Source organism: Hemiscyllium ocellatum, chromosome 4, assembly GCF_020745735.1.
Source record: "Hemiscyllium ocellatum isolate sHemOce1 chromosome 4, sHemOce1.pat.X.cur, whole genome shotgun sequence".
NCBI lineage: Eukaryota > Metazoa > Chordata > Chondrichthyes > Orectolobiformes > Hemiscylliidae > Hemiscyllium > Hemiscyllium ocellatum.
The window spans coordinates 52,310,743-52,338,371 of record NC_083404.1 but is presented as its reverse complement, the minus strand read 5'-3'; the positions used below and the strand labels follow the sequence as shown (position 1 = coordinate 52,338,371).

At 39.5% G+C, this 27,629-nt stretch overlaps 1 protein-coding gene across 1 annotated transcript in view; it reads left to right on the top strand.

Moving 5' to 3' along the window:
* The window catches only part of LOC132815201 (transient receptor potential channel pyrexia-like), an 89,101-nt gene extending 61,708 nt beyond the window's left edge, over positions 1–27,393 (top strand). The window contains exons 16-22 of the mRNA XM_060824016.1: positions 3,337–3,455; positions 9,193–9,391; positions 11,392–11,593; positions 15,688–15,827; positions 18,057–18,217; positions 25,782–25,845; positions 27,257–27,393. Of these exons, the coding sequence (XP_060679999.1) occupies positions 3,337–3,455; positions 9,193–9,391; positions 11,392–11,593; positions 15,688–15,827; positions 18,057–18,217; positions 25,782–25,845; position 27,257 (886 nt within the window). The 3' untranslated portion in view covers positions 27,258–27,393. The remainder of the gene's footprint in view (positions 1–3,336; positions 3,456–9,192; positions 9,392–11,391; positions 11,594–15,687; positions 15,828–18,056; positions 18,218–25,781; positions 25,846–27,256) is intronic.
* Positions 27,394–27,629: the final 236 nt, after the last annotated feature.

Sequence of the window (27,629 nt, the reverse complement as noted above, 5' to 3'; positions counted from 1 at the left end):
TGCTGTTATGTGACCTGAGCTGAAAATGTGTTGTTGGAAAAGTGCAGCAGATCAGGCAGCACCCAAGGAGCAGGAGAATCGACGTTTCAGGCATGAGCCCTTCTTCAGGGATCTTCAATGTTTTGGGCATGAGCCCTTCTCCAGCATCTACAGTCCTCGCTTTCTCCTGTTATGTGACCTGTGCTGGCTAAGAATTGCAATATTTCAATAAAGTCACAGTACAGGTCAGATTATTGCCTTGAGAACTCAAAACAACTATAAGCTATTCCATAGCCAGCATTACTGGCTGGAGCAAAGATAATTTACATTGCAAGATGTACAATTCTCTACAAGGTCAATTGTTTCTTATTTTCGTCAGCTGTGTTATTGAGCTAAGACGTAATGAGTATGCAAGGTGATTCATGCTTGGATAGCTTTGTTTTACTGAAAGGAAGTACCTTCATCACATCTGATCATGAAAATTTAATTTGCACCAAATGTATAAGTTATGTGCATGCTGAAATCTTTAGCAAGTAAAGAGATCTGGCATAGGAACTCTATTCCATCAATGTCTTAACACAGATTGCGTGGGTGAATAGCTGACTCTTCCTTTCTTCCTCTCTCTCGTTCTGCAAATGTTGCAAGATCTTCTTGTGACATTTTCTGATTTTAGTTCAAATTTCCTGCATACAAATTTATAATCTTCTGAGGCATTGCTGATGTTTGGTACTGGGGAAGAAAATATATTTACAGCCTCTATGAAATGCACAAAATTTGACACCAGAATCTGCTGGGACTGATCAGGACCAAACTGCACTGGATGCCATTGTGACTTCAGCAGCTAATGGTTGTCCAGGTGCCTGTCAATACATATTAGGCTCCTTTAAATATGCAGTTGGAGTTTTGTTCCTTTTGCCCTGAGACCTGAGTGTGAAGTTCATGTAGTAATGGTTGGAGCTTGTGTTATACATGCTTCATCCAGTTGCAGCAGACTCTAAGAATTATGGGATGTTCAAATGGATCGCATGAAGTTGCTCCAAAACATTGAGTGTTTCTCTGTTGCCCATAGAAATACTCTATCTCTGTGCCAAGGCCCCATTCCTCTCCAATTGCCTTCCATGCACCCAAATCCAACCCAAATTTCGTGGATGCTTGAAATCTAAAACATATGCAAGTTAGGCTGCATTTATGGAGGGTGAAACAGATTTAAAATTTTGGGTTAAGGGCCTTTCATCCATAATAAATGTGAATATAAAACTACTATCCACTTCTGTAAATGTGAGCGTATGTTAGAAATGTGGTACATTGTTGCCAGTAGCAACTAAATATAAAAAGTTATTAAAACTTGAGAATATTTCCCATTAAAGCGTGAAAACTGTTTGAATTCCTAACCCCCCCCCCCGACAAAAGATAACTTGCAGCCAGGTCTCTTCCTAACCTTTGACATTCACCTTTTTATCTAATACTTTTTTTTCTCAGATACTGTTCGAAACAATAAACTGCTTTATATCAAGAATTCATTATTTTTAAAGTTACTTTTTCAATATACAGATTTCCATTGAATCAACCTTTTAAAAAGGGCAAAGTCTCCATAGTCCTATTGGACCATCGGGATGCTGTCTCAATGTAGAGAGATGGCTGGTGCTGGTTTAATCTGAGGGTTATCACGTCTCAGGCAAGGAGAGAGATTGAGAAGGAGAGTCCTTCATGGTAACCTTAGCTGGTGAGGGAATTGAAGCCACGCTGTTACTCTACGTTTTCAAACAGCCATCCAGCCAATGCCAGAGTTTATCTTCCACATCTGTCCCAGGACTTCTCTTCATCTTATCAGCACCAACATGCCCTTCTCCCCCTTTCTCCTTTTTGTGCTTTCCAACTACTCTTTAAATGCATCTACAGTAGAATCTCAATTATCCGAATGAGATGGGTGGGGAGTGTTTTAGTGAGGTAACTAATCATTCGGATAATCAATCTGATTGTAAACAAATGGCAAGTTATGCATGATGGTTATCCAAATATTTCTCATTGTCTGGCAATGCACGCAATAATGACGTTTAACTGATTTGCTAAGTTGCCTAATGTCATTTTTACGGGACCTTGAGATCTTGTTCGTATAATCCGAAAGGCGATTAATTGATGTTCAGATAATCAAAGTTGTGCTGTGTACTATTTTCCTTTGTTCTAGCATGTTCCACATTCTTGGAAATCTATTGGTAAAGAAGTTTCTCCTGGTTTTCTGATTATTAGTTGATATTTTTGGAGCTTGTGTTAGGAGCCCTTCAATGTGGAGGCATCTCAACATCTGTCTTATGAATCTCCTTCATAATTTGGGCTATTAGGTTACAACTCAGCTTTTGCTTTTGTAGAGAAAAGAGTCCCATATCATGCAGCCTTTGCACATAAATACATCCTCTCACTTAGAGCCATAGATTTATACAGCACAGAAACAGACCTTTCAGACCAACTTGCCCATGCCAGCCAGATATCTTAAATTGGTCTAGTACTTTTTGCCAGCATTTTGCCTTTATCCCTCTAAACCCTTCCTATTCATACACCCATCCAGATGCCTTTTAATGCAGTACTCATCTCCATCAGTTCCTCTCGCAACTTGTTCCATACACACACCACCCTCTGCATGATAAAGTTGCCTCTCAGGTCCTTTTAAATTTTTCCCCTCTTACCTTAAATCAATGCTCTTTAGTTTTGGACTCCCCAGTCCTGAGTAAAGAACTTGGCTTTTCACCCTATTCATGCCCCTCATAATTTTATAAACCTCTATAAGGTCATCCCTCAGCCTCCGATGCTCCAGGGCAAAAACCCCCAGCCTATTTAGCCTCTCCCTATAGTTCAAAGCCTCTAATCTCGGCAACATCTTTAAAAATCTTTCCTGAAGCCTTCCAAGTTTCACAACATATTTCCTATAGCAGGGAGACGAGAATTGAAGGCAGTATTCTAAAAGTAGCCTTACCAATGTCCTTCTGTTATCATTTTTGTGAATTCTTGCCCCATGGTCCTTCATTACAGTATGGAAACTAGAACTATATAAATAATCTGAAGGTGGTCTAATCAATGCTAAAATGAATGTAAAATTTAACATACTTTCATACATCTGTTCTATTTTTTAATACCATATTTCTAAAAATGAACCTACTCATTGTTTTTTCTTATTATTACTTGGTTATTATAGCCTGCATTACAATTGTTGATATTTTATGTATGGGTATCTCTGGATTCTCTGTCACTATTTTAGACACTCATTACCCAAGCTGTATGTGGCAACCTTATTCATCCCAACGAACTGTAACATCCCATATTCTTGTTTTGATTTTGCATAATGTTGCTAATTTTCTTGTTTAGAGCTCTGGGACCTTTCATTGTAATGCTTGGGAAAATTATCGTTGACCTCTTGAAGTTCCTCTTCCTCTACGGAGAGTTTTACATTCCTTTTGCTTGTGCATTTTGGATAATATTTGGTGGTAAGTCTTGTTTTTACTTGCAGACCATTGGTTGGAAAATGCATTCTATCTTTTTGTTGGGACTGGAGGATCACATTTCTTTTCTGGACAAAAGACCAGCAAATGCCCATATTCTCAATAATTAACTATTAATGAGATTGCAGAAGGGCGGGGTCCATAAAGAAGCAATTTCTGCCAATATTCTCATTAGTGGGCCATTAACAGGCGCTCTCCCATTTCTCATTAAAAGGGGAATTTCAACCCTGTGATCAGAACATTGAAAGCTACTGATATAAGGATTACAGAATCATGTCTCACCCAGAAGGTAGGAATTATTTTAAAATTAAGGGTAATAAAGATAGCAAAAAGACTAGAAGTGATAGGAGTAAATGTATATCTCAGGAGAGTTTGGAAATTGAGAGTGATTCATTTGATATTCTTGAGGTAGAAATAAAAATGAAATAATCTTGTTTGAGCCATCAAGAAGGTGGAGGAGAACACAAAAAATCTAAACATACCACAAACACCATAAGAAGAATAGTGATGGTAGATTTTAGAATGCTCTAAGAAGAATTGATGATATCAATAACATCAGTCATCAGTACACAGTGTATTTAAGCTCATGACTCATATGCTTTCTAAAGTAAACATTTTAATCATATTCTCTGTGGATAATTATAAATTCGATAATGTTTGCGTAGATTGCAAAAGGTGGGAAGTCTATTTCTGGGCCCATTTGCATCAAAAGGGCACAGTTCAGAGAGATTTTCAAAAGAACCAATGCTTGCTCAGAATAAGTGTGAGTTCAATTATGTGCATGGTAGATAATTCAAACCGATGGAAGAAGATTGGCAGTTGTTCTATTCCTACAAGCCCACTTCAGTGGTCTCCAAGTTGGATCACTTTGGATCCTACTCTACCACAGTTCTGTCAGTGGGCCCTTCAGAACTTAGAAAATTCTGAGAAAGGACAATCTCAGAAGATGCAAATATGAACCTACATTTCCTGTTTTTGTTTTCTAAATACAGTCAATTTACAGTGTAACAATGGGGAAATGATTTGGAGATGTCAGTGTTGGATTGGGGTTAAAAATTACACAACACCAGGTTATAGTCCAACAGGTAAATTTGGAAGCACTAGCTTTCAGAGTACTGGTCATTCACAACCACTTTATGAAGGAGCATAAAGTGCTCCTTCATCCAAACCCACCAGATATCCTAAATAAGTCTAATCCCATTTGCCAACACTTGGCCTATATCCCTCCAAACCCTTTCTATTCATATACCCATCCAGATGCTTGTTAAATGTTGCAATTGTACCAGCTTCCACCACTTGCTCTGGCAGCTCATTCCATACATGCACCACTCTCTATGTGAAAAAGTTGCCCATTGGGTCCCTTTTAAATTTTCCCTTCTCAGCCTAAACCTGTGCCCTCTAGTGCTGGACTCTCCTACTCTGGGGAAAATAACTTGTCTATTTACCCTCTCCATGCCCACTATGATCTTATAAACCTCTATAATGTCATCCCTCAGCATCTGAGGCTCCAGGGAAAACAGCCCCAGCCTGTTCAGCCTCTACCTAAAGCTCAAATCCTCCAACCCTGGTAATATCCTTGCAAATCTTTTCTGAACCCTTTTGGGTTTCACAACATTCTTCCGATAGGAGGGAGACCAGAATTGTACACAATATTCCAAAAGTGGCCGAACCAATGTTTGTCTCATATGAAAATGGTTTACAACTCAGTGGTGAATTCTGTGTTCAGGAAACTAGTATCACTGAGATTTTAATCTGAGGAAATAGAGAACTTTTACATGTAACTTTTAACTATATCACTATTAGTTCATTGTTGCTGGGTCAAAATCCTGGAACTCCCTCCAAACAGCACTGTGAATGTCCTTACACCCCAAGAGATCAGAGCTCTGTAGGATGGGCAATAAATGTTGATCCAGCCAGCAACACCTACATCACATGAACATTTTTTTAAAATTTGAGGCTGAGTATGTAGAGGGTTCAGAGGTGAAGTGAAAAAAAACTTAAGCGAAGAAACTGGCAACTAATGTAAAAGAGAATCCAAATGTCTTCATATAGCTGTGTGAGTAATTAATAATGGGAAAAGAAGTAATGCAGCAGATTTGTGATCTTAAAAGAAATTTAGGGGTCGAGGCAAAGATGCATGACAGAGTTACTAAGTTAGTTTTTTACATTTGTCTTCAACAAGACAGAAGATGCTGCCAAAGTCAAAGGAATATAAGAGTTAGGAACAAAGACGTTTGGCTTTTGAGCCTTGTCCATCATTTATTAAGATCATGACTGTTCTGGTTATAGTGTCAGCTCTATTTTCTTGTCTGCATCCCATAACTTGTGTAACCAGGTTCCATTTTTGACTTGGTACAAGGGTTTTATTCCGTGAATTGGGAATTTTGAATCTTTAAAGAAGGTTCAGCTCTGGAGAACTGAAAAACTGTCCGAATATTTAAGTGATAAGCCCTTTTAAAAATCAAAAATAAACTACCTGGCTTTGTCCGGGTGAACTGATCTAGACGTTTCAATACTTGTTCATTGAATAACGTTAAAAGCTGCCATTAGTTTATTATTTAATGTTTGGCTGACTTCAATAATTTTATTTTTTATTGTGGCAGCATAATAAGTAAACAATTTTAAAGTTTTCATGACAGTCCCAAGAATTACTAAATAACTCCCTTGTTTGTGGTCATTAATACAAAATGTTTCTTTTGAAAGGAATTAATTACATTCAGGAATTTAAATATATTTCAAGGGTTTTCATGGATTTTGAAAAAAACATTAATGTCTGCTTTTTAGAAAGTTATTTTATTACAGCATGTCTCCTGAAGTCTGCCAATGGAGTATATAAGGGCAAAGGGTGACGATGACGACATGGGTTGGCGTGGATTGGCACCTTGTTGGCAAAGGGCTATAAGAGACAATGGATATGCGTGGGTTGTTATGAGTTTACATTAAGTGGTGTAACTGCTGTAAAAAAACATGGGGATGAGTAAGTGTATGAGTTATAAACGGTCCAAAAGACACAATGGGAATGAATTGATGGCATAAGGGGAGCAAGGGCTGAGGGCTAGAGAACCTAACATTTAAAAAAATAACTGAGATGAAGTCTCAGAGAATAGAGAGAGGTTTATAAACAATATATTTCAGCACTTGGCAGTCCCCGTGGCCATCTCTGAGTTGCAGCCAGTGACAACAGGCCAGCTTGCTTTCTGTACCTTTATCCCCAGGAGAAAAATAATACCATAAAAGGCATTTTTACCAATGGCAGTTGTACCAAGCCAGGAAATTTTCCAACCTAAGGTGCTGGCCTCAGTTGGGAAAATCCAGAACTATTCCGTCACTGTTGCTGAATCAAAATCTCGATCCCCACCCCCAACATTATTGTGTGTCTACATACACCAAATAGCCTCGAGCAATTGAAGAAGAGAACTCACCACCACCTTCTCAAAGGTATTTAGGGATGGGGAAAAAAAAACGCTTGGCTTGCCGATGACATACACATCCCATCAAAGCATACATAAAATCAAAAATTATCCAAAACCATTGTGGGAAGTAAAGGTGCATATCGCAGAGGCACTGGTTAGCAACTTCTACTGCACTTTCAAAAGAAATGTAGTGCATTGGAGAACTGAAAATATTAAACTGTTGTTGATGAAAGGGTGAAAGGATAAACTGACAGATCAGTCAGTTTAATAGCATTGGTGTGAAAGATTTCATAAACAATAATTCATTCATTCGGAAAAATGTATATTAATTTTGTTATTCATTGATGGGATTTGGCATCATTAGCTGGGTGAGCATTTTTTACCCATCCCTGGTTGCCCATAAGAAATTGGTGATGAGCTGTCTTCTTGATGTTGTGAAACTTGAAAGGATTCAGAAAAGATTTACAGGAATGTTGCCAGGGTTGTAGGATTTGAACTATAGAGAGAAGCTGAATAGGCTGGGGCGGTTTTCCCTGGAGCGTCGGAACCTTATAGAACTTTATAAAATCATGAGGAGCATGGTAGGATAAATAGACAAAGTCTTTTCCCTGGGGTGGGGGAGTCCAGAACTAGAGGGCATAGGTTCAGGTTGAGAGGGGAAAGATATAAAAGAGACCTAAGGGGCAACTTTTTCACGCAGAGGGTAGGATATGTATGGAATGAGCTGCCAGAGGAAGTGGTGGAGACTATACAATTGCAACATTTAAAAGGCATCTGGATGGGTGGATGAATAGAAAGGGTTTGGAGGGATATGGGCCAAGTGCTGGTGAGTGGGACGAGATTAGGTTGGGATATCTGGTCAGCATGGATGAGTGGAACCGAAGGGTCTGTTTCCATGCTGTACAACTTTATGACTCTATGACTCTAATCATTGCAGTCCATGTAGTGTAGCTAGACCCACAATGCCCTTTGGGAGGGTTTTCCAGGAATTTGGCCCAATGGCGCTGAAGGGACGGCAGTGATATATTTCCAAGTCGGGATGGTTTATGACTTGGAGGAGAACTTGCAGATAGTGGTATTCCCATCTTTCTGCTGCCCCTCTCTTTCTAGATGGTAGTGGTTAAGGAATCAAGACATCAAGTTAATTTAGGAAAGCCAACACAGATTTGTTAAGGAAGAGTTGTGTTTAACTAAGGTTTGTTTGATTTTTTTGTGGTAACAGTATCAATGAGGGTTGTGTGGTTAGTATAATGTGCATGTACTTTCAAAAGTCAGTTGATAAAGTGCCACATAATAAGCTTGTCAGAAATGTGTGGACCCATAGGAATAAAAGGGGCAGTAGCAGCTTGGATACAAAACTGGTTTTGTGACATGCCATCAGAGAATAGTGGTAATTCTGGACTGGAGGAAAGAATGGAGTAGGATTTCCCAGGGGATAGTTTTAGACACGATGCTTTTCATGATTTATAATAATGACTTAGACTTGGATGTTCAAGCACAATTGCAAACATTTGTGGGTGACATAAAACTTTGGAAGTATTGTGAACTGTGTGGGGGCTAGTGATAAATGTCAAAATTACTTGAACAGATTGATGTAATGAGTAGACAGCAATAGACAAACTTTGAGGCACACAGGTGTGAAGTGATTCATTTTGGCAGCAAAAAAGAGAACAAAGAATTTAAAGTACAAGGTACAATTCTAAAAGAGGTGCAGATGCAAAATGATTTGAGTACATGTAGGCAAATATTACAGAGGACAGGATGGCCGAGAAAATGCTTCATAGAGCATACATGATCCTGGGATTTATAAATAGGGCCATAAGTTAACTAACTTGTATAACACATTAATTTGCTTCAAACTGAGTATTATGTTCAGTTATTGGCATTAGGCAATCATAAGGTTGTGAAGGCATGAGAAACAGTGCAGCCAAAATTCATGAGAATAGCTCCATGTATAAGGAATTTCAGTTACATGGATAGACCTGAACACCCGAGTCTAGTTTCCTGAGAGTAGAAAAGATTCAGAAGAGATTTCCTAGAAATGCTCAAAATTCATGAGTGGTTTGGACAGAGTGATGGAGAGAACCTGCTCCAGTCAGTGGATGAATCAAGAACCAGAAAACCCAGACTTAAGCTGATTGGTAATATCAGCACAATGACATGGAAATTTGTTTTATGAAATGAATGGTCTAGAATGCACTGTCAGTGGCTGTCAAAGACAACTGGTCAATTATCTGGTGATAAATGGCCTCCTTCTGTGTTTTAACTTTTTTATGATTTGTTATTTTCCATCATTTCTATGCTTGTAGGGCTAGTATCAAACATGACAACTTTGCCCCAGATGATGTTTACTGTCTTTCGTATTACATTGGTTGATGATTATCGGTTTGATGATATGTATGTCCAGGATCCAGTCATGGCATATTTTCTCTGTGGAATGTTTCTTGGGGTCTCAAGTATTCTCTGCATCAATCTTCTAATTGCACTGCTATCTGACACGTTCCAAAGGTAAGTCTTTATGAAAGATATTTAAGTTGTAAGGGAGTCACATGTCATGTTACAAGGTCATTGGGTAAATGCAATGATTTTTGCTGAGTGGCACAAGCCTTGGGTGACAGTGCTGGTAGTATGATAGATCTCAGAATCTGTGGATTAGAAGTACAAAAGGCTTCAGCTTCTTGATCCTGACCATGTTTATGCGCATTCAGTGACTAACAAGAGAGAATACAATCAGTTTTGGCTGTAATGACCCCCTCATAGAATGGCTTATAATAGTGAGTTTTCCAAGTACTTCCACTAATATCAGAAGAATGATCAATATCTTGAGTTCAAGAAGTAAGTTTGCGAAAAATGTGGCAAATGAGTCACAATTCACAAATGAAAGTGCTAGAAAAGAAATAAGAAAGCTAAATAACAAAGTATAAACCCATTACATAGATATAGGTATAGATGGAAGATTTGCTTGTTTCCATTGTTTGTCATGCTCCTTGATTGTACTGTTAGATAACGTGCAATAGTGAAGGTCCAACCCTGTTTTGACTTCCTGGAAGGACATTTTCAAAACTACAGAATGTCATAGAATGAGTGACATTTCCATGACAATATACAAAGCAGCGCATACGCAGAGAGGAAGGAAATACCAAAAATGCTTTAATTAATGGCTAAAATATAGTCATAGAGTCATACAGCATGGAAACAGATCTTTCGGTCCAACCAGTCCAACCATGTTCTCAGGATTCAGAAGAAAATTAGAAAGTTAACTCTCCAGCACTTGAAGCAATGTAAAAACTTACACTGGAATGTCTTTTCAGTAGAGTCAAGAAAATTGCAGAGGAAAATATCCATGATGGTTTAAATTGCTAAAGCATAAATAATGGAGATGTAAGATAGGTATTTAAATTGGACCATGAGTTCAGAATTGTAGGAAGCAGATTCACAGCTATTGCCAATATTACAACAAAAAAGAATATTTTCCAGTGATTGCATTCTGCATTACAAAATCATACTCCTTGCAATAGCAATTTAATCTGTCAGTCAGCTTTGCCAAAAAATCTAAATAGATATTTATAAATGGGTTTCAGGATTACATTCAATGTATGAATTAAGATTGTAAATACTCTGTGGGATATGAGGAAGTGTGTATTCTTGAAAGATAGGAGTACCTGTGTACCTTGGTGATATTTTACTACATTAAAGACAAAGTATAAATGCAAGTTGTTGACTGAAAATTATAGGGGCTACTCAATATTTGAGACCCAATGTTTTCTTACCATTAAGGTTTAGGGTACTAATACACTTTGGAAGATCTTGAGAGCCAATTGTGATATTGAAAAATATTGATAGGGTCATATGACAGCAGAATTGGGCATTGCTGTGAGAGCGGCCGTGTGTAAGTAGTGAAATTTGTTATGAAAATGGGAGTGGAGGCAAATTGAGAGCTCAAATTGGGTGAAGGTTATGAGAGTGGAGAGGAGTTGTGAGAGAGGAACAATGGTTTTCTCCACAATCAGTTGGCAGATTCTGATTTAGGCAGTAATGGACTTCAGAGTTCTATTCCTTTGGCCACACCATTTAACCCAGTACCAGGGCTGACCTACTGGAGTTACCATTTTAATATGAACACTGTTGCCTTCCATGAAGAGGAACTCATGATCCCAATTATTGGTGCGATCATTATCCAGAGTTTTGGAAAACTTGATTTAAGCAATACATTCATTGTCAATATGGTACAGGAACACCCATCAGAGTAGTAAGGGTCAAAGGAAAGACATGTGCAGGTTGCATCATATATGCCAATGATTTGGTTATATTTATGCAGAACTTTCCCTCAAGTGAGGAGCAGTGTAGAGGGGTTGGGGAGAGGTTGATGGAGCAGCAGTAGAATCAATGATGTGGTGGTCTGTTCTGTGCAATGAGGGAAAATTCTTACCCAGGCTTTCTTACATTTTTGTACTTGTAATTGATTTACTTGACGTGCTTTTGTTAATTGTTGAAGCTCCTTATTTCAGGGTGTACGACAATGCAAATGCAAATGCAGCCATGCAACAGGCTAGCATGGTACTGTACGTTGAAGATCATCTCAGTCAGAAAAGAAAGAACACTTTCAAAGAATATATTCATAACTCATGTGCACCTTTAGAAATATTTTTTGATGATGACCTGACAATAGATCAAGAAGATGATCTCAAAAAAGTAACCATTCAAATAAAGGTAGTGTAAATCTTTGAATGAAATCATGCTTGCTCAAACTGAATGCATCAATGTTTGAAAAACTGTGGTTTACATCTGAAAATTAGACTAATGGGGAGTTTAATATTGCAGTGGATTAACATGCTTACCCTTAAGGGAATAATTTCATATTCAGTCGAAACCAACAAGCTATAGAAGTGAAAATTTACTTGAAGGCCTCCAGGCATTTCGCATCAATCTGAAATTTGATTCAATTTTTAACGTTTTTAAATTCAAAATTGGTGGTGGTAAAAGTGGCCTTAAAGCTGATGGCTTCCTTATTCAAAAAATGTGGCACTGGAACAGCACAGTGGAGCAGGAAGAGGGAGAATCGACATTTCAGGCATAAGCCCTCCATCATGAATGTGGGGGTGTGGAGTGGGGGGGGGGAAGGGGGTGTGGGAGGTGAGGTAGCTGGGAAGGTGATAGGTAGATGCAGGTGGGAGATAATGGTGAATAGGTCGGAGGTGAGGGAGGAGCACAGATGTTGGAAGGAAGATGGACAGATGGGACAGTTCAAGAGGGTGGTGCCAAGCTGGAGGGTTGGAGCTGGGATGAGGAGTGGGGAGGGGAGATGAGGAAACTGGTGAAGTCGACACTGATGTTGTGTGGTTGGAGGGTCACACAGTGGGCGCTGAGGCATTTTCCCTCCAGGTCTTGAGTGTCCTGGATCTGGCAGTGGTACCTGCCCACTTGCAAGTCCTTGGGGGAGTGGGAGTGGGTGTTGAAGTGGTCGACCATACAGTGGTAGGATTGTTTGGTGATTGTGTTCCAGAGATGCTCCCTCAAAGTGGGAGAAGAGTTATGAGAATGGAGAGGGGTTGTGAGAGAGGAGCAATGGTTTTCTCCACAATCAATTGGCAGATTCTGATGTTGGCAGTAATGGACTTCAGAGTTCTATTCCTTCGTCCACACCATTTAACCCAATTCCAGGACTGACCTACTGGAGTTACCATTTCAATATCAGCACTGCTACCTCAGGTGAAGAGGAACTCATGACTCCAATTATTGGTGTGATCATTACCCAGAGTTTTGGGAAACTTGTTTTAAGCAATACATTCATTGTCAATATGGTACAGGAATACCCATCAGAGTAGTAAGGGTCAAAGGAAAGATGTGCAGGTTGCATCATATATACCAAAGATTTGGTTATATTTATGCAGAACTTTCCTTCAAGTGATTAATGGAGGAGCAGTGTAGAGGGGTTGGTGAGAGGTTGGCGGAGCAGTAGTAGAATCAATGATGTGGTAATCTGTTCTGTGCAGTGAGGGAGATCTCTTACCTAGGCTTTCTTACATTTTTGTATTTGTAATTGATTTGCTTGACCTGCTTTTGTTAATTGTTGAAGCTCCTTATCTCAGGGTGTGTGACAATGCAACTGCAAATGCAGCCATACAACAGGCTAGCATGTACTGTACGTTGAAGATCATTGTTTTGAAACATCGGAATGTTTCGCAATTTGGCGCCCTGGTCTCCCTGATGTAGAAGGGACCACATCGAAAGCAATAAGCACAGTAGATGAGGTGTTTGGATGTGCACGAAAATGTCTGCTAGATGTGGAAGGATCCTTTGCGGCCTTGGATGAAAGTTGGGGGGAGAGATGGCACAGTTTTTATAGCTTTTGTAGTGGCAAGGGATGGTGCTGGGTGTGGGTTGGTAGGGGGCGTGGACCTAACGATGCAGAATACTGATAGGAATGGGTATGGAAATATATCTTTGGTGGTGGGGTCTGATAGCAGGTGACAGAAATGGAGGAGGATAATGCGCTGTATCCAGAGATTAGTGGAGTGGAAGGTGAGGACCAGGGCGGGGTGTTCTACCCTTGTTGGAGTTGGAGGGGTGGGGTTCAAAAGTGGAGGTGTGGGAAGTGGAGGACCTCTGCTGGAGGGCTTTGGAGCCAAACTGAGCCCACACCTCCCCCCTCACCTCCTTCCACTGCCCCAAAGGATCCTTCCACATTTAGCAGATATTTTCCTGCACATCCAAATACCTCATCTGTTGCTCTCGATGTGGTCTTCTCTAAATTGGGCAGACAGGATGCCAACTTATGGAACATTTCAGGGAATATCTCTGGGACACGTGCACCAAATAATCTCACTGCCCTGTGGCCGACCACTTCAACTCCCCCTTCCACTTGGCCAAGGACATGCAAGTCCTGGGCCTCCTCCACCGCCAAATCCAAGCCATCTTCCACGTTGGGGCCCTCCAACCACACAGCATCAATGTCGATTGATTTTGCCAGTTTCCTCATCTCGCCTCCCCCCATTTCATCCCAGATCCAACCCTCCAACTCAGCCCTGCCCTCTTGAGCTGACCTACCTGTGAATCTTCCATCCCACCTATCCACTCCACCCTTCCTTGACCTATCACCATCACCCCCACCTGCATCTAACTATTGCCTTCCCAGCTACGTCACCCCATTCCCACCCACACCCCCTGATTTATCCCTCAGCCTGTCCCCACCCCACATTCCTGATGAAGGGCTTATGCCCAAAATGTCAATTCTCCTGTTCCTTGGATGCTGCCTAACCAGCTATGCTTTTCCAGTGCCACGCCTTTTAACTCTGATCTCAGCATCTGCAGTCCTTACTGTCTCCTGCTTCCTTTTTTGGTATGTTCTCTATGTGAGTGCTATTCCATGCCAATATGGCAGACATTTAACTGTTTATTCAGTTGTGCAAAGCCACCACATGTTGTGGTTCGAACAAGAGATCCACTAACAGCGTCTCAAACTCATATGATGAGGAGGCAGTGGTGTTGCACTATTGTCACTGGACTAGTAATGCAGAAAGAAGGGCTCATGCCCAAAACATCAATTCTCCTGCTCCTTGGATGCTGCCTGACCTGCTGCGCCTTTCCAGCAACACATTTTCAGCTCTGATCTCCAGCATCTGCAGTCCTCACTTTCTCCTAGTAATGCAGAAACACAGGCTAATATCCTGATGTCATAGGTTCAATCTCACCATGATATAGATGGTGAAATTTGAATTCAGTTCAAAATTTGATCCAATGATACCCACTGCAAAATTTTGATTGTTTTGAACAAAATTTCTTTGTTCACTTGGGGAAGGAAATCAGCCATTCTTGCCTGGTCTGGCTCCAGTGATTCGTAAGTGCCCAAAATTAGGGATGGGCAGTAAATGATGGTCTATGAGTGAAATCTGGATTCCATGAAAAAAAAGTTTTTCCCATGATTCCCGTGATCCCCAAATATTTTATTTGGGGATCACGGATATTGGAGAGAGACTAAATTCAGAGATATGATGAGATGGCAAGCATGTCAGCTTGAGATCAGTGATAAAGACAGATTTGTTGGAACTTGCCTTATTCTCTGAACAATTTTTATATTTTTATTTCTAACCTAGTTTGTTGTGAACATGGGTCCAGATCACAAGACTGTCACAATTCTATATTAATTTGACAACCTTGCTAATAAGCTAAAAGGATAGCTGGTAAGGGAAATTAAAAACTGTTTCAGTTTATTTGGAGAATTCTTATTAGGTTGGGCACAATGTATATTGTTGGGACCGAACAGAGTAAATGTAGATCTGGCCGGACAATATCGAATCAGCAGCAATCAATGCTAAGTTATTTTTCCAATGACAAGCAATATAATACATTTTCCTTGAATTCTGCTGTATTGACTTCAAGAGATTGGAAAATCAGATGACATGTAAAGCACTCTATCAGTTCACTATTGATTCTTTTGCATTTTCATCAGTATTGAATTCCACTCACTTTCTATTCATCAAGTCAAGGTATGCTGGTACCCACAGAATTAAATGCTTTCTAATTTGTTCACCAGTATTATTACTGAGCACTCACACAGTGATTCCATAACGAAATGCAGGATTTATCTGCCCCAGTAACATTCTTCAATCTCAATCTCATTTTTTAAACTACTTAACCAGCCTTTATTCTGGATTTGAGATTGAAGGCTTAATCCACTGCACAGTCCAATTTCCTCAACATTTTCTTTCTAGGTAAAACAAAACTGACCTGATATAAAGGATCTAGTTTTATTATTGTTTCAAATACCTTTCATTTCAACCTCAATCTCTGATATCCCTGTTCAGGAAGATATAGATAATCTCACAAAGTTATTACAAATGGAAGAATGGGAGAAAGCTGAATATGACCAGAGTCCTAGAAGCAGACGTTCTAGAAGGTTTTGGGGCACCAGCCAAAGCCAAAGTCAAGATGAAGATTCAGAAGAGTAAGTAACTGGCCATAATTTTCAATTTCTCTTGATTTTGTTCATGCACAGTTGTATTAAGTCCATGTTTACATGTTTTCAATTTTGCATCAAGTGTGATTGTTTAACATTCTTCAGATGGTAGTAGTTCTGTACAAGTTCTCAAATAATAACTGCATAATTAGGAATCATTTAAATATTTGATTTAATTTAAACATAGTCACAATAGCCTTTTTTTGTTGTGGTTCTTAGGGCATTTCATTCTATTCTATGGTTGCTATATTGGAAGATATTTGTCACCCTGCAATGATACAGCTAAATTGTTGCAGGATCCGCATGGGAACATAACAGTGATAGATGAGGAGACAGTATACAGAATTAAATATTTAAATTTGTCTTTTAGTCAAGTATTTCTTTCTGATATCTGATGGCTGTAAACTAATATGTGTCTTCATTTAGAGTCTGTTGCACGTTGAATTCAATCTCTCAACATTTGATGATCTGTGCCTACAGTTACTGAAAAAACATGCCTTGAAATTCCCTCCTTATACCTGTCCACTTCTCTATTTCTCTTTTCATCTTTTAAGATGCTCTTTAAAACCTTGCTTTGATCAAGCTTTTGGTCTCCAAGTGAAATATTCCATGATATGACTCAGTGTAAATTTTCAAATTTTTTTTAGATTACTTACAGTGTGGAAACAGGCCCTTTGGCCCAACAAGTCCCCACCGACGCACAACCCACCCATACTCCTACACCTACACCTAACACTCGGGCAATTTTAGCATGGCTAATTCACCTAACCTGCACATCTTTGTACTGTGGGGGGAAACCAGAGCACACCCACGCAGACACGGGGAAAATGTGCAAACTCCACACAGTCAGTCGCCTGAGGCAGGAATTGAACTTGGGTCTCTGGCACTGTGAGGCAACAGTGCTAACCACTGTGCCACCATGCCGCCCAGTTCAATAAGATTCCTGTGAAGTACATAGATATTTATCGATATTAAAGTTGCCATATAAAAGCAAATAATTATTCCTGTCTGTAGAGTTGAATTTAATTTATTACTTTCTACATATTACCATTTTTTTTTCTGGGACTTAATTCTCTACTCAAGCTGGGAAGAGGAGCAATTATCTCAATCAGCACAAGAAACAAAAAGGTCATGATTGGCAGGGAAAGGTTGGAGATGCCCTGGAGTGACTGGCCCACAAGGAGTGCTGTAAAATAGACAATCTGATCTTTTCCATAGATGGCTGTCGTTGCCTCCTTTTTCATTGAGTTTCCAGGGAAACCCACATGAGAGTAGTGAATTTTAATTTGGACTTCTAATTACGTTTTCCATGTCAAGATGCTTGAACACTCCAACTGGCCACCATTTCCAGCATTTACAATGTCTTGTATAATCTTGGTTGGGTTTTAATTGTTATTGTTCACACTAAGAGGGAATTTCAAGGCACCTATAATAGTGATCTGAATTACAAAATAATATTGGTTAGAAACCATGCTCGTGCACTATGTATTTATGCTGGTTGTAATACAGTACGTGAGTGGCATTTCTACAGTATTGCTCCAAGTGGGTGTGTTGGTATTTGTAGCAAATTGGGGCACTTTCCCTGTATTCAAGTCCTTAACAACTAGTTTTGTGCATTAATTGCCCACCTTTGCGCTCTTGTGTATCTTGGGTAGAATTAATGTTGAGGCGATGATTTCAGATGCCTGGGAAGATGTGCGCACATCAGTGATTGGAAAGCAGTGACAATAGGAAGCATATATCAAGCCTATAACCAGTAGCCCCAGCATTCAGAAAATCGTGAGGGAGCACAAGTAAATGTTAATAAGAATAAGAATATTATAGCAGTTTCTTATAGATCCAAAATATGGCATAGCTTCATTTATGTTACACTGCATCATTAACACTAGGATGCCTCATTTACATGAGGTTGCCCCATTAAAAATATACTGCTCCATTACCATTACACAACTAATTTATATTGCACTAGTCTATTAAAAAATGTTGTGCCTCATCTAAATTGCAACACTTTACATTTTGTCTTGATTTAGAATTCCACCATCTCATTTACTTTCCACTAATTCAATTACTTTTGCACAATTTTATTTACTTTACACCACCTCATTAGCTTCCAATTATCTCATTGTGATACAATGCCTCATTTATTTTGTAGAGCATTTATGAAAGACAGAGCTGCTTTTGACTGAAATGTTATAATTTGTTCTCTTTCTTTTTCAGTGGCATGACATTAAATATAGCAATGCATGAAGAGATTTCAAACTTGCAGTTGAAAGTTTCAGCCCTTTATCAACAACAGGAAAATGCTACTGAAAAATTCACCAGTGAAATACAGAGAACACAAGATTTGCTTAATGAAATTCTAAAGCACATTGGAGCTGGTAATAAATTAACACAGTTATAGAAAATCATCTGCAAGGAAGATGGTGTTCATTTATTGAAAATAATTACTTGGAACACTAACTGTGTAGAGTTCAAATGATTTTGTGGTGAATGATGAAAATGATGGGGCCTCTATAGGGGTTATAAGACATAGATTTTCCTGGATGCATTCAGTAATTCTGGTACAACCTCGGAGAGAGACCCATAGTTAACTTTCCAGGGTGATCAGTCTATTGACCCTGTTTCTTTCTTCATAGATGCTGCTGGACCTGATGAGTATTGTCATTATTTTGTGATTCCACTTAGATTTCCGCATTTACAATATCTTGTATAATCTGAGTTGGGTTTTAGTTAATATTGTTCAGACTAAGAGGGAACTTCAAGGTACCCATAATAGTGATCTGAATTACAAAATAATATTGGTTAGAAACCATGCTCATGCACTATGTATTCATGTTGGTTGTAATACAGTACATGAGTGGCATTTCTGCAGTATTGCTCCAAGTGGGTGCGTTGGTTAGCTTGAGAAGTACCAACAAAAATCATCATAAATAAAACCATTTGAAGGTTTCCCTTCATCCATATCAGAATTATCTCCATCTCTTTTACAACTTCTCAGCTTCCTTTCCCAAATCCTTTCATAATGTTGTCTCTTTTGCGTTGATTTTCTCTTTCTCTTTCTACTCTTCACTTGACTCTTCCTCACTCTTCCATTATCTGAATCATTCCATTACTCCATTGGACCTTCTGTACATCTGTCACTTTCAGTCTCTGTCTCTGTCTCTCTCTCTCTCTCTACTTGCGACTATCGCTCTGCCTGTCTCTGACTGGTGATATTGGTAAACGAGAAATAATTAAGATCTAGAATCTGATTGCTTCCTTCAGATCTGCATTTTGGGGCCACTGCAGCTATTTGGAGAAAGAGCTCAAACCATATTACAGCTCCTGATTGTTTTTTCAAAGATGCATTTGTCCACAGCTCAATTTGGAGCATTTTCCATGTTTTTAATGTTTGTGAGATAATTATTTTTAGAGACTACAGTGGACAGGTGAGGAACAATCATGGTAGCTATTAATAACTAAGTTGTTTTTGCTAGAATATTTCAAAATTGTTTTTGATGAATTTTGACTGGGAGAGACTTAAAGTCAGGCAGGTTTTCCATGTTATGATTGATGAGTGTTAAAAAACAAATATATAAGGAGAAAAATCTAGGGAATTTGACGAGAAAGTCAAAAGACAAACACAATTGCCAAAGCGTGGATGATAGAATACACATGAGAAATGTTGTTACAAAAACACTCCAGGATAGTAAGAAGTAATTTATTGTTGGCACGAGTTTGCCTCCATCAGGCTGTTTTACCTGATGCAGCAATGTTTATGTTATTTCCATAACAACATAAACTGTAAATTATGGTATTGAAGAATTTAACATATTACAACTATTATGTAAGAACATTGCATTCCTTAGACATATGTCAACATATGTGTAAATGGAGGAACATGTAGGGTGCCTGCTTCAGGTGATCTGATGTATGAAAGAGTTCCATGACTATTATACCCTCAAATTACATGCTATGACATAGTGATGATAATGTAAGCATGTCTCTAAAAGCATATGACATACTGACCATGAGACTGAGCATAGCAGGAACCATGGTGAATTTTTGCATCTAGATTCCAATTGGTAGTGAATAATGAAATAGTACAAATTCAAGACACAAAGAGAGAAAAGATGGGATGGATATTGGAGAACTTGTTTCCACTAATTAAGGAATATAGGTCTTGAGCCATAGTGAAAAAAAAGCTGGAGCTTCAGGACTGAAGTTGAAATAAGTTTTCTCACAAAGGGTTGCAGAAGTTTGGAACCCTTTGTTAGCAAATGATATCAGGTCATTTGTCAATTTTAAAACAGTTGCTGATAGTCAAAGGTAAGGATTTGGGGCAATGGGACATAGATGGGGTACTCATTTTGTCCATAAAGGGTAGATACTCAATTGGTGATGGAAGGTTTAAAATTTATAAACATGACAGTCAATGCTTTAGGTACTGTATGAGGAATTAAGATGAACTAAGTCCACAGGTGAAGGAGTTTAAAGGCTGATGGGAAGTAATATCTGAACCAGCTGTGCAAACATACGTTAATCCCTATTTTAAGGTCATCTTTACTGTCTTTATTTTAATCCACTTATCACAAATTAATTTGTCAATATTCTTAGTGAAAAAGCTTTTGTATCCTGTAACCAACTCTTTTGCCAGCGAGACATTTCTGTAACTCTGCTGAAAGGGGAAATGTAACCACAGTGTGATGATTTTATCTAGCTTGTTATGATTGTAAGAATGGCCATAGCAAAGCTCAACAGAAATAGAAGACAAAATGGGTTGGGGTGGAGAGATGTGGACTTAATCATGATCCTTATCAAAATCAAGATGTTTTACAGCAAAATGGGCCAGTGAGATCTTCTGTCAGTTTGCCACCTGTTTTAGATCTCTGGGCAGCAGGAGTTAGAACACACAGCTCCTTTCCTATCGGCTGTGTACATATGATTGGAGTAGGTAAGGAGGGACTATCCAAACTTGGAGTTATTTTCAGTCTTTCTTTTCTGCCTGCATCAGATTTCCTCATACCACAATGGAAGAAGTTGTGAAAAACTGTGGTGATGGCACTGGCATTAAAATCCCTCATGGGGAAAGAGGATCCTGTTGTGGGTACAGGAAATGCCTTAATGTCTTTCCATTAATTGATCTGGTGTTCTGTTCAGCAATGAGAACCAATAATGATATCCAGGACATTCTCTGATATTGTCCTTGTTTTGCTCAGTCAGTGACAGCCCATACTTAGAATGCTGCTTTTGCTATTTAATAGTAGCTGCCATTGCAGAGATTGTTACCTTTCCAGTCAGAAACATCTTCTATTTTGCACATTGCTCTGGCATTATTGACTAATTGCTCTCATTTCTATTGTTTCCTCACTGTCTGACAATACATTAACAAATTTATTAGCCTGAATATTTTTTCAGTTTCCCCTTAATTTTCATTTGTAATGTTTGCAGGAGATGGAATGCATCCCGAAAAGAGTAGCATAAATAGCAAGAAAAGTCTATTTAATAATTTTCCTGAGAATCTATCTGTTTCTCGCAACATTACACTAGGACATTGGGTTTAGTTGCAAAGATTTTCAGGATATTTATTGCTGGAAGCACACCAGCACAGACATTAAAAGCTGTACCCCTTGGAAGGATGTCCAGCCAACCTCCTCAAGTTTGAAAAGATCAAGGGGAGTTGGAATTGTCAGGTTGCGAGGGTTGGGGACATGTCTGCTGAAAGCCAATTCCTGCCTCAAACACCCTTCCACCCTTTCCTGCAACCCCACCCTGAAATCTCCAACCTGCTATCACTCACCTTTCTTCCAGGGTTCCGTGATGATCCTGAACTTCTGGTGGGTGCATTGCAACCGGCCACCATTACTCCTACTGACCAATTGGCTAGCAGCTAATGGCAGGCTGGATACCTGCTGCAGCCACGGACTTCAATCACACAGATCTCTGGACAATGGCCACTTAAGTGCCTGAAGGACACTTGATTCAGTCCGGTAATCCCCGATACTGTAGAAGGTTCCTTACTTGTTTCCCAACTAGTAAGCGAGATCATCATTAGTCCAACAGAATCCCAGCCTGAGTTTCACACAGACTATTTTTTGGGGTTTTCCCTATCTTCCACAGTACCACATTTCCAGGCACAAAATCAATACAAATAGCTGAACTCACCATTTTTGCAGGTTGCCGTTAGTTTCTTACAGATTTGGATGAGCTGTCATGCCAATTCAGGCATGTTATATTATACACTTTGAGTCATTGCTTTAAATAATGGACACACAGAAGCTGTTAAGATGGCTGCTGCAAATCATGGGGCTTTTACTATTTGGACTATCGAAGCCTGATATCGAAGCCTGTATCGAGCAAATACCTAACTGAATGACAACAGTGATAGTATCTCACAGCTATCGATGGAATTCATAAAATGGGCTAATATAAAAAGAATACAGAGTTCCATCCTTACTTCAATGTATTATTTAGGGTAAAAAGAAAAATAAAAACTCAGATGGATGTGAAAGACCACTCACAACTACCTGTTTTAGCATGATGACCTCCCACATCAGAACTGTAAACTCACAGCGCAGGGAAAAGGAATGAACATTAACACAACACCTTATTTGAAAAAGACCTTGACGTTACTAACAGTGATATGGTGAGATAACCATTCCTGCTTTAAAAAGAAAGCTCAAGTTCAGAGCTGGTAGCAGGAAGAACCAACAGAGCCATCAGTCATCAGTGAGTCTGTGAGGTATACTCAGAAACTAGCTGCAAAACATAATTCAACCAACTTGTTCCTGATCTGAAGTTCACCTGTGAACCAATATCCTAGATATTTGATGACAAAAACCCTTGCTGAGAATCCTCTGCTTTACAAGACCTTCACTCCAATTTGTGGGTGATCGTAGATAGAGCCTAAGGGCTGAATTTTCCAATTTCTGGTAAAATATTTTGTCAAATTAGGCTAACATTGCAATGGCTCTTAACAGCTTTCTCCTGAAATTGTCTACTCTCCACCTCATTAATTTTGTAACTGGCAGGGGAATTACACTGCCAGAGAGGCAGAAGTGGACAGTGAAAAGGGTTACCTCAGATTACAACAGGATCTGGACCAGATGGGCCAATGGGCTGAGAAGTGGCAGATGGAGTTTAATTCAGCTAAATGCGAGGTGTTGCATTTTGGGAAGGCAAATCTTAACAGGGCTTATACACTTAATGGTAAGGTCCAAGGGAGTGTTGCTGAACAAAGAGATCTTGGAGTGCAGGTTCATAGCTCCTTGAAAGTGGAGTCGCAGGTAGATAGGATAGTGAAGAAGGTGTTTGGTATGCTTTCCTTTATTGGTCAGAGTATTGAGTACAGGAGTTGGGAGGTCATGTTGTGGATGTACAGGACATTGGTTAGGCCACTGTTGGAATAATGCGTGCAATTCTGGTCTCCTTCCTATCGGAAAGAAGTCGTGAAACTTGAAAGGGTTCAGAAAATATTTACAAGGATGTTGCCAGGGTTGGAGGATCTGAGCTACAAGGAGAGGCTAAACAGGCTGGGGCTGTTTTCCATGGAGCGTCAGAGGCTGAGGGGTGACCTTATAGAGGTTTACAAAATTATGAGGGCATGGATAGAATAAATAGGCAAAGTCTTTTCCCTGGGGTTGGGGAGTCCAGAACTAGAGGGCATAGGTTTAGGGTGAGAGGGGAAAGATATAAAAGAGACCTAAGGGGCAACCTTTTCACACAGAGGGTGGTGCGTGTATGGAATGAGCTGCCAGAGGATGTGGTGGTACAACTGCAACATTTAAGAGGCATTTGGATGGGTATATGAATAGGAAGGGTTTGGAGGGATATGGGCTGGGTGATGGCAGGGGGGACTAGATTGGGTTGGGATATCCAGTCGGCATGGACAAGTTAGACCGAAGGGTCTGTTTCCATGCTATACATCTCTATGACTCTATGACTCTATTCACTACTGCCAACATCTTCCAGCTCTCATGCCTCTGGTGGCATGTTTTGAAGCCCAGATGCATATCACATCAGACACTGCAAGACAGGAACTGGCCTTACACTGAGCTGCTCAAACCTCAACAATCAACACAGCTCAAGTAAAAGGGAAGATTGTATTCCACTTTGCGGACAGGGACCTGAGATGTTGGTGGACAGGGTGATAAACAGGAGGGCAGTCCTTTTGAAGACAACCGCCATACACCTCATAACGTCACCTGCTTGTACATCACCACTAGCCACATCATACTAGATTCTTTCCTTTGTTTCACGACAGTAAAAACTGTTCCACCCTCCTGGACTGGTTTCAACAGCTCCTTGACTGACCTAACAGTAATTCCTAGACTGTTTGCACTTGAGCTGCAAGACTGAACATATCCACAATCACTACACTGCAAAGATATGGATCCTTAGTCTCTGGTAGCACCAAGAATCTGACTGACAATGACGAACCCCCTGGACCAGAATAAGATGGTCCCCTTGGCTGACTGTGGTGCTGCTGCTTGACTGTAGCCGCTTCATTGTCTAAGGACTAGAGTCATAGAGATGTACAGCATGGAAACAGAGCCTTCAGTCCAACTTGTCAATGCCAACTAGATATCCAAACCTAATCTAGTCCTATTTGCCAATCCCTCCAAACCCCTTCTATTCATATACTCATCCAAATGCCTTTTAAATGTTGGTATTGTACCAGCCTCCCACTTCTTCTGGTACACACCGCACATGTACCACCCTCTGTGTAAAAAAGGTTGCCCCTTAGATCCCTTTTAAATTTTTCCCCTCTCATTCTGAACTTATGGGCTCTACTTCTGGACTCCCCCACCCCAGGGAAAAAGGCTTGTCAATTTACCCTATTCATGTCCCTCATGATTTTAGAAACCTCTAAAGGTCACCCCTCAGCCTCCAATGCTCCAGGGAAAATAGTCCCAATCTATTCAGCTTCTCCCCAATCCTCAAACCCTGGCAACATCCTTGTAAATCTTTTCTGAAACCAATATCCTGTACAGCCACAACATGACCTTCCAACTCCTATACTTCATGCTCTGTCCAATAAAGGAAAGCATACCAAACACCACCTTCACTGTCCTGTCTACCTGCAACTCTACTTTCAAGGAGCTTTGAGCCTGCACTCCAAGGTCTCTTTGTTCAGTGACACTTCCCAGGACCCTACCATTAAATATATAAGTCCTGCTCTGATTTGCCTTTCCAAAATGCAACACTGCACATTTATTTAAATTAAAGTCCATCTGCCATTCCTCAGCCCATTGGCCCATCTGATCAAGATCTCATTGTACTCTGAGATACGTTTCTTTGCTGTCCATTAAACCTCCAATTTTAGTGTCATTTGTAAACTTACTAACTCTACCTCCTATGTTTACATTCAAATTATTTATACAAATGATGGAAAGCAGTGGACCCAGCACTGATCCTGGTGGCACACCACTGGTCACAGACCTCCAGTCTGAAAAGGAATCCTTTTCCACCACCCTCTGTCTTCTACCTTCAAGCCAGTTCTGTATCCAAATGGCTAGTTCTCCCTCTATTCCATGAGATCTAACCTTGCTAACCAGTCTCCCATGAGGAACCTTATTGAACACCCTACTGAAGTCCATATAGATCATGTCCACTGCTCTGTCCTCATCAATCCTCTTTGTTACCTCACTTTCCTTTGATTTCACACACAGCCATTTGCTTGAAGCACATAGAACATTTTTGGCTCAAACTGCAGAACAAGATGAATTGCAGAAATTCATCAAGATACTTTGCAGAAATTCATCAGGATGCTATGCAGTTCATTATTCAATTTGAAACAATTTGCTATAGTGATGATGGGTGATTTAAACAATATTGAGTATTTCATATTTCTGAGAATAACATTCAACACTATTTGTAATGTACCACAAATCGGTTGCTGATCTTCAACAATAAACATTCATTTTTATTGTAATGCTTTCTTTCTTCTAAATTATCTTTCAGGAACCAGTGGCACTCATTCATCTCATAAAACACAAGGAGATATCCAGGGTCGCAGTCACAAATGGTAAATGTATTTACTGCTTTTGTGTTTATGCTGTGTAGAGTTGTGGTTTCATTAACTCGTTACTTCTGCCGCATGCAATGGAATTCTCCTGCATGATCACATGGTATACAATAAATAGGGCCCAGTTTACTTAGGTGCACAACAGTGCTTAAGAGATGCTGTGTGTTATTCACAGAAATTTGAAGGAATTGTTTCAAATGCATGTATGCCAAAATTTGCAACTAATGCATGACTATCAGATTACATTCTGCTCTAGTAGAAAATAGATCTCTTAAATCTTAGAAATCTTGTAATACTTAGGATCCTACTTTAAGACCAGTAGATTTTTGATTGGCAAGGGAGTTGAGTGTTATGGGCAAGAAAGTGGAATTGATGGCACAATTCGATCAGCCGTGATCATATTACATGTTGGAGAAGCACAAAAGTCAAATGGCCACCTCTGGCTCTTAACTTTTGTGTTCAGTGAGATAAGATAAGCTTGCAGTGTCTCCATTAATTCTAGCCATCTATGACAGCTGAATGTTGGGGAGAATGCGACTGAACAGATGCCAATGCACCCAATCTGATCATATTTCCTCCTTCATCTTTTCTGGAAAGAAGTCTAGAAACCTCTTCTTGGTCTCAACCATTTTCCTGAATCCACTCCAGGTCTACATGGCCTTCTCCTGATGAAAGGATACCCCTCAGACCATTATCTTGCCTTATTCCTCCCTTTAGTGGCAACAGAATATATCCACTTACATGTGCAACATGATGCAACAGGACACCCACATAACAAGTACAAGAACAAAACAACTGTTGGATATTTGCTAGTTGAAATTTTTAATACACAGGCTGCAAGTGAAATGAGGGAAACAATAGTCAGTGTGAGTTCCATTTCTGCAAACCACCCTACCTTTCAAACCACACAGAAGAGAGGACTCAACATTTCATTTACTAACGAGAAGTCTACCTCCTATCCTGTGTAGCTCCACAATTCCCAAAGCTCACCCCAATCAATATGTAGACAATCCTTTAGTTCATCACCCTTATAGTCTAAACTTCCTACACCAAGGAAAACATTCTAAACATGTTGACATATTGCCAACAGCTGCACTGAACTCTTGTATGTTGGGGTTGAAAGAAGTATTGTGTTGAACATTGTTACTGCAGATAAAGCAGATATATTCATATATTTAACTGGCATTGTTGACTTTATGACTTAGCATGCTGCAGGATGTTAAAACTGTACTTCAAGAGAGAAAAAAAAACTTGAATCTGTCATGGATCCTCTCTAAGTTAGTCAAGTCATAATTTGGCCTGATCTTATTTATTGCTTGCTTACTTCTATAAACAAGTCACTGTATCTCAATATATCACTCAAAGTAGTATTCCATTTTTGTGTGATTGCATCTTTTTCTTTTTCCAAAAGATTCCTTGGCAAGTAAGCAATTACTTCATCGTGGTGTTGAGAACTGAGAGGTTCTATTTGAAAAGGAATCTGATCAAGAAGTCTGTTATAAAAAATGCTGCTAAAGGAACATCAACACAAATCATTCTGTAGAAACATCTGATTGTGCAAGATAGATGCAAACTGTGTACTTAAGAATAAAAGATTAATACTTTAAAGATTTACTAATTACAGCATCACATGTTATTGCACTAAGCTCTCATCATTACCCTTTCAATTTTAGAAACATCTTTTGATTTAAGATGCAATGCTTTGATTTGGTTTAAGCTATGGAACTTTACTAACACATTACACCAAAATTCTTAGTAAAGCATTCTTGCAAGGCAGTTGCAAA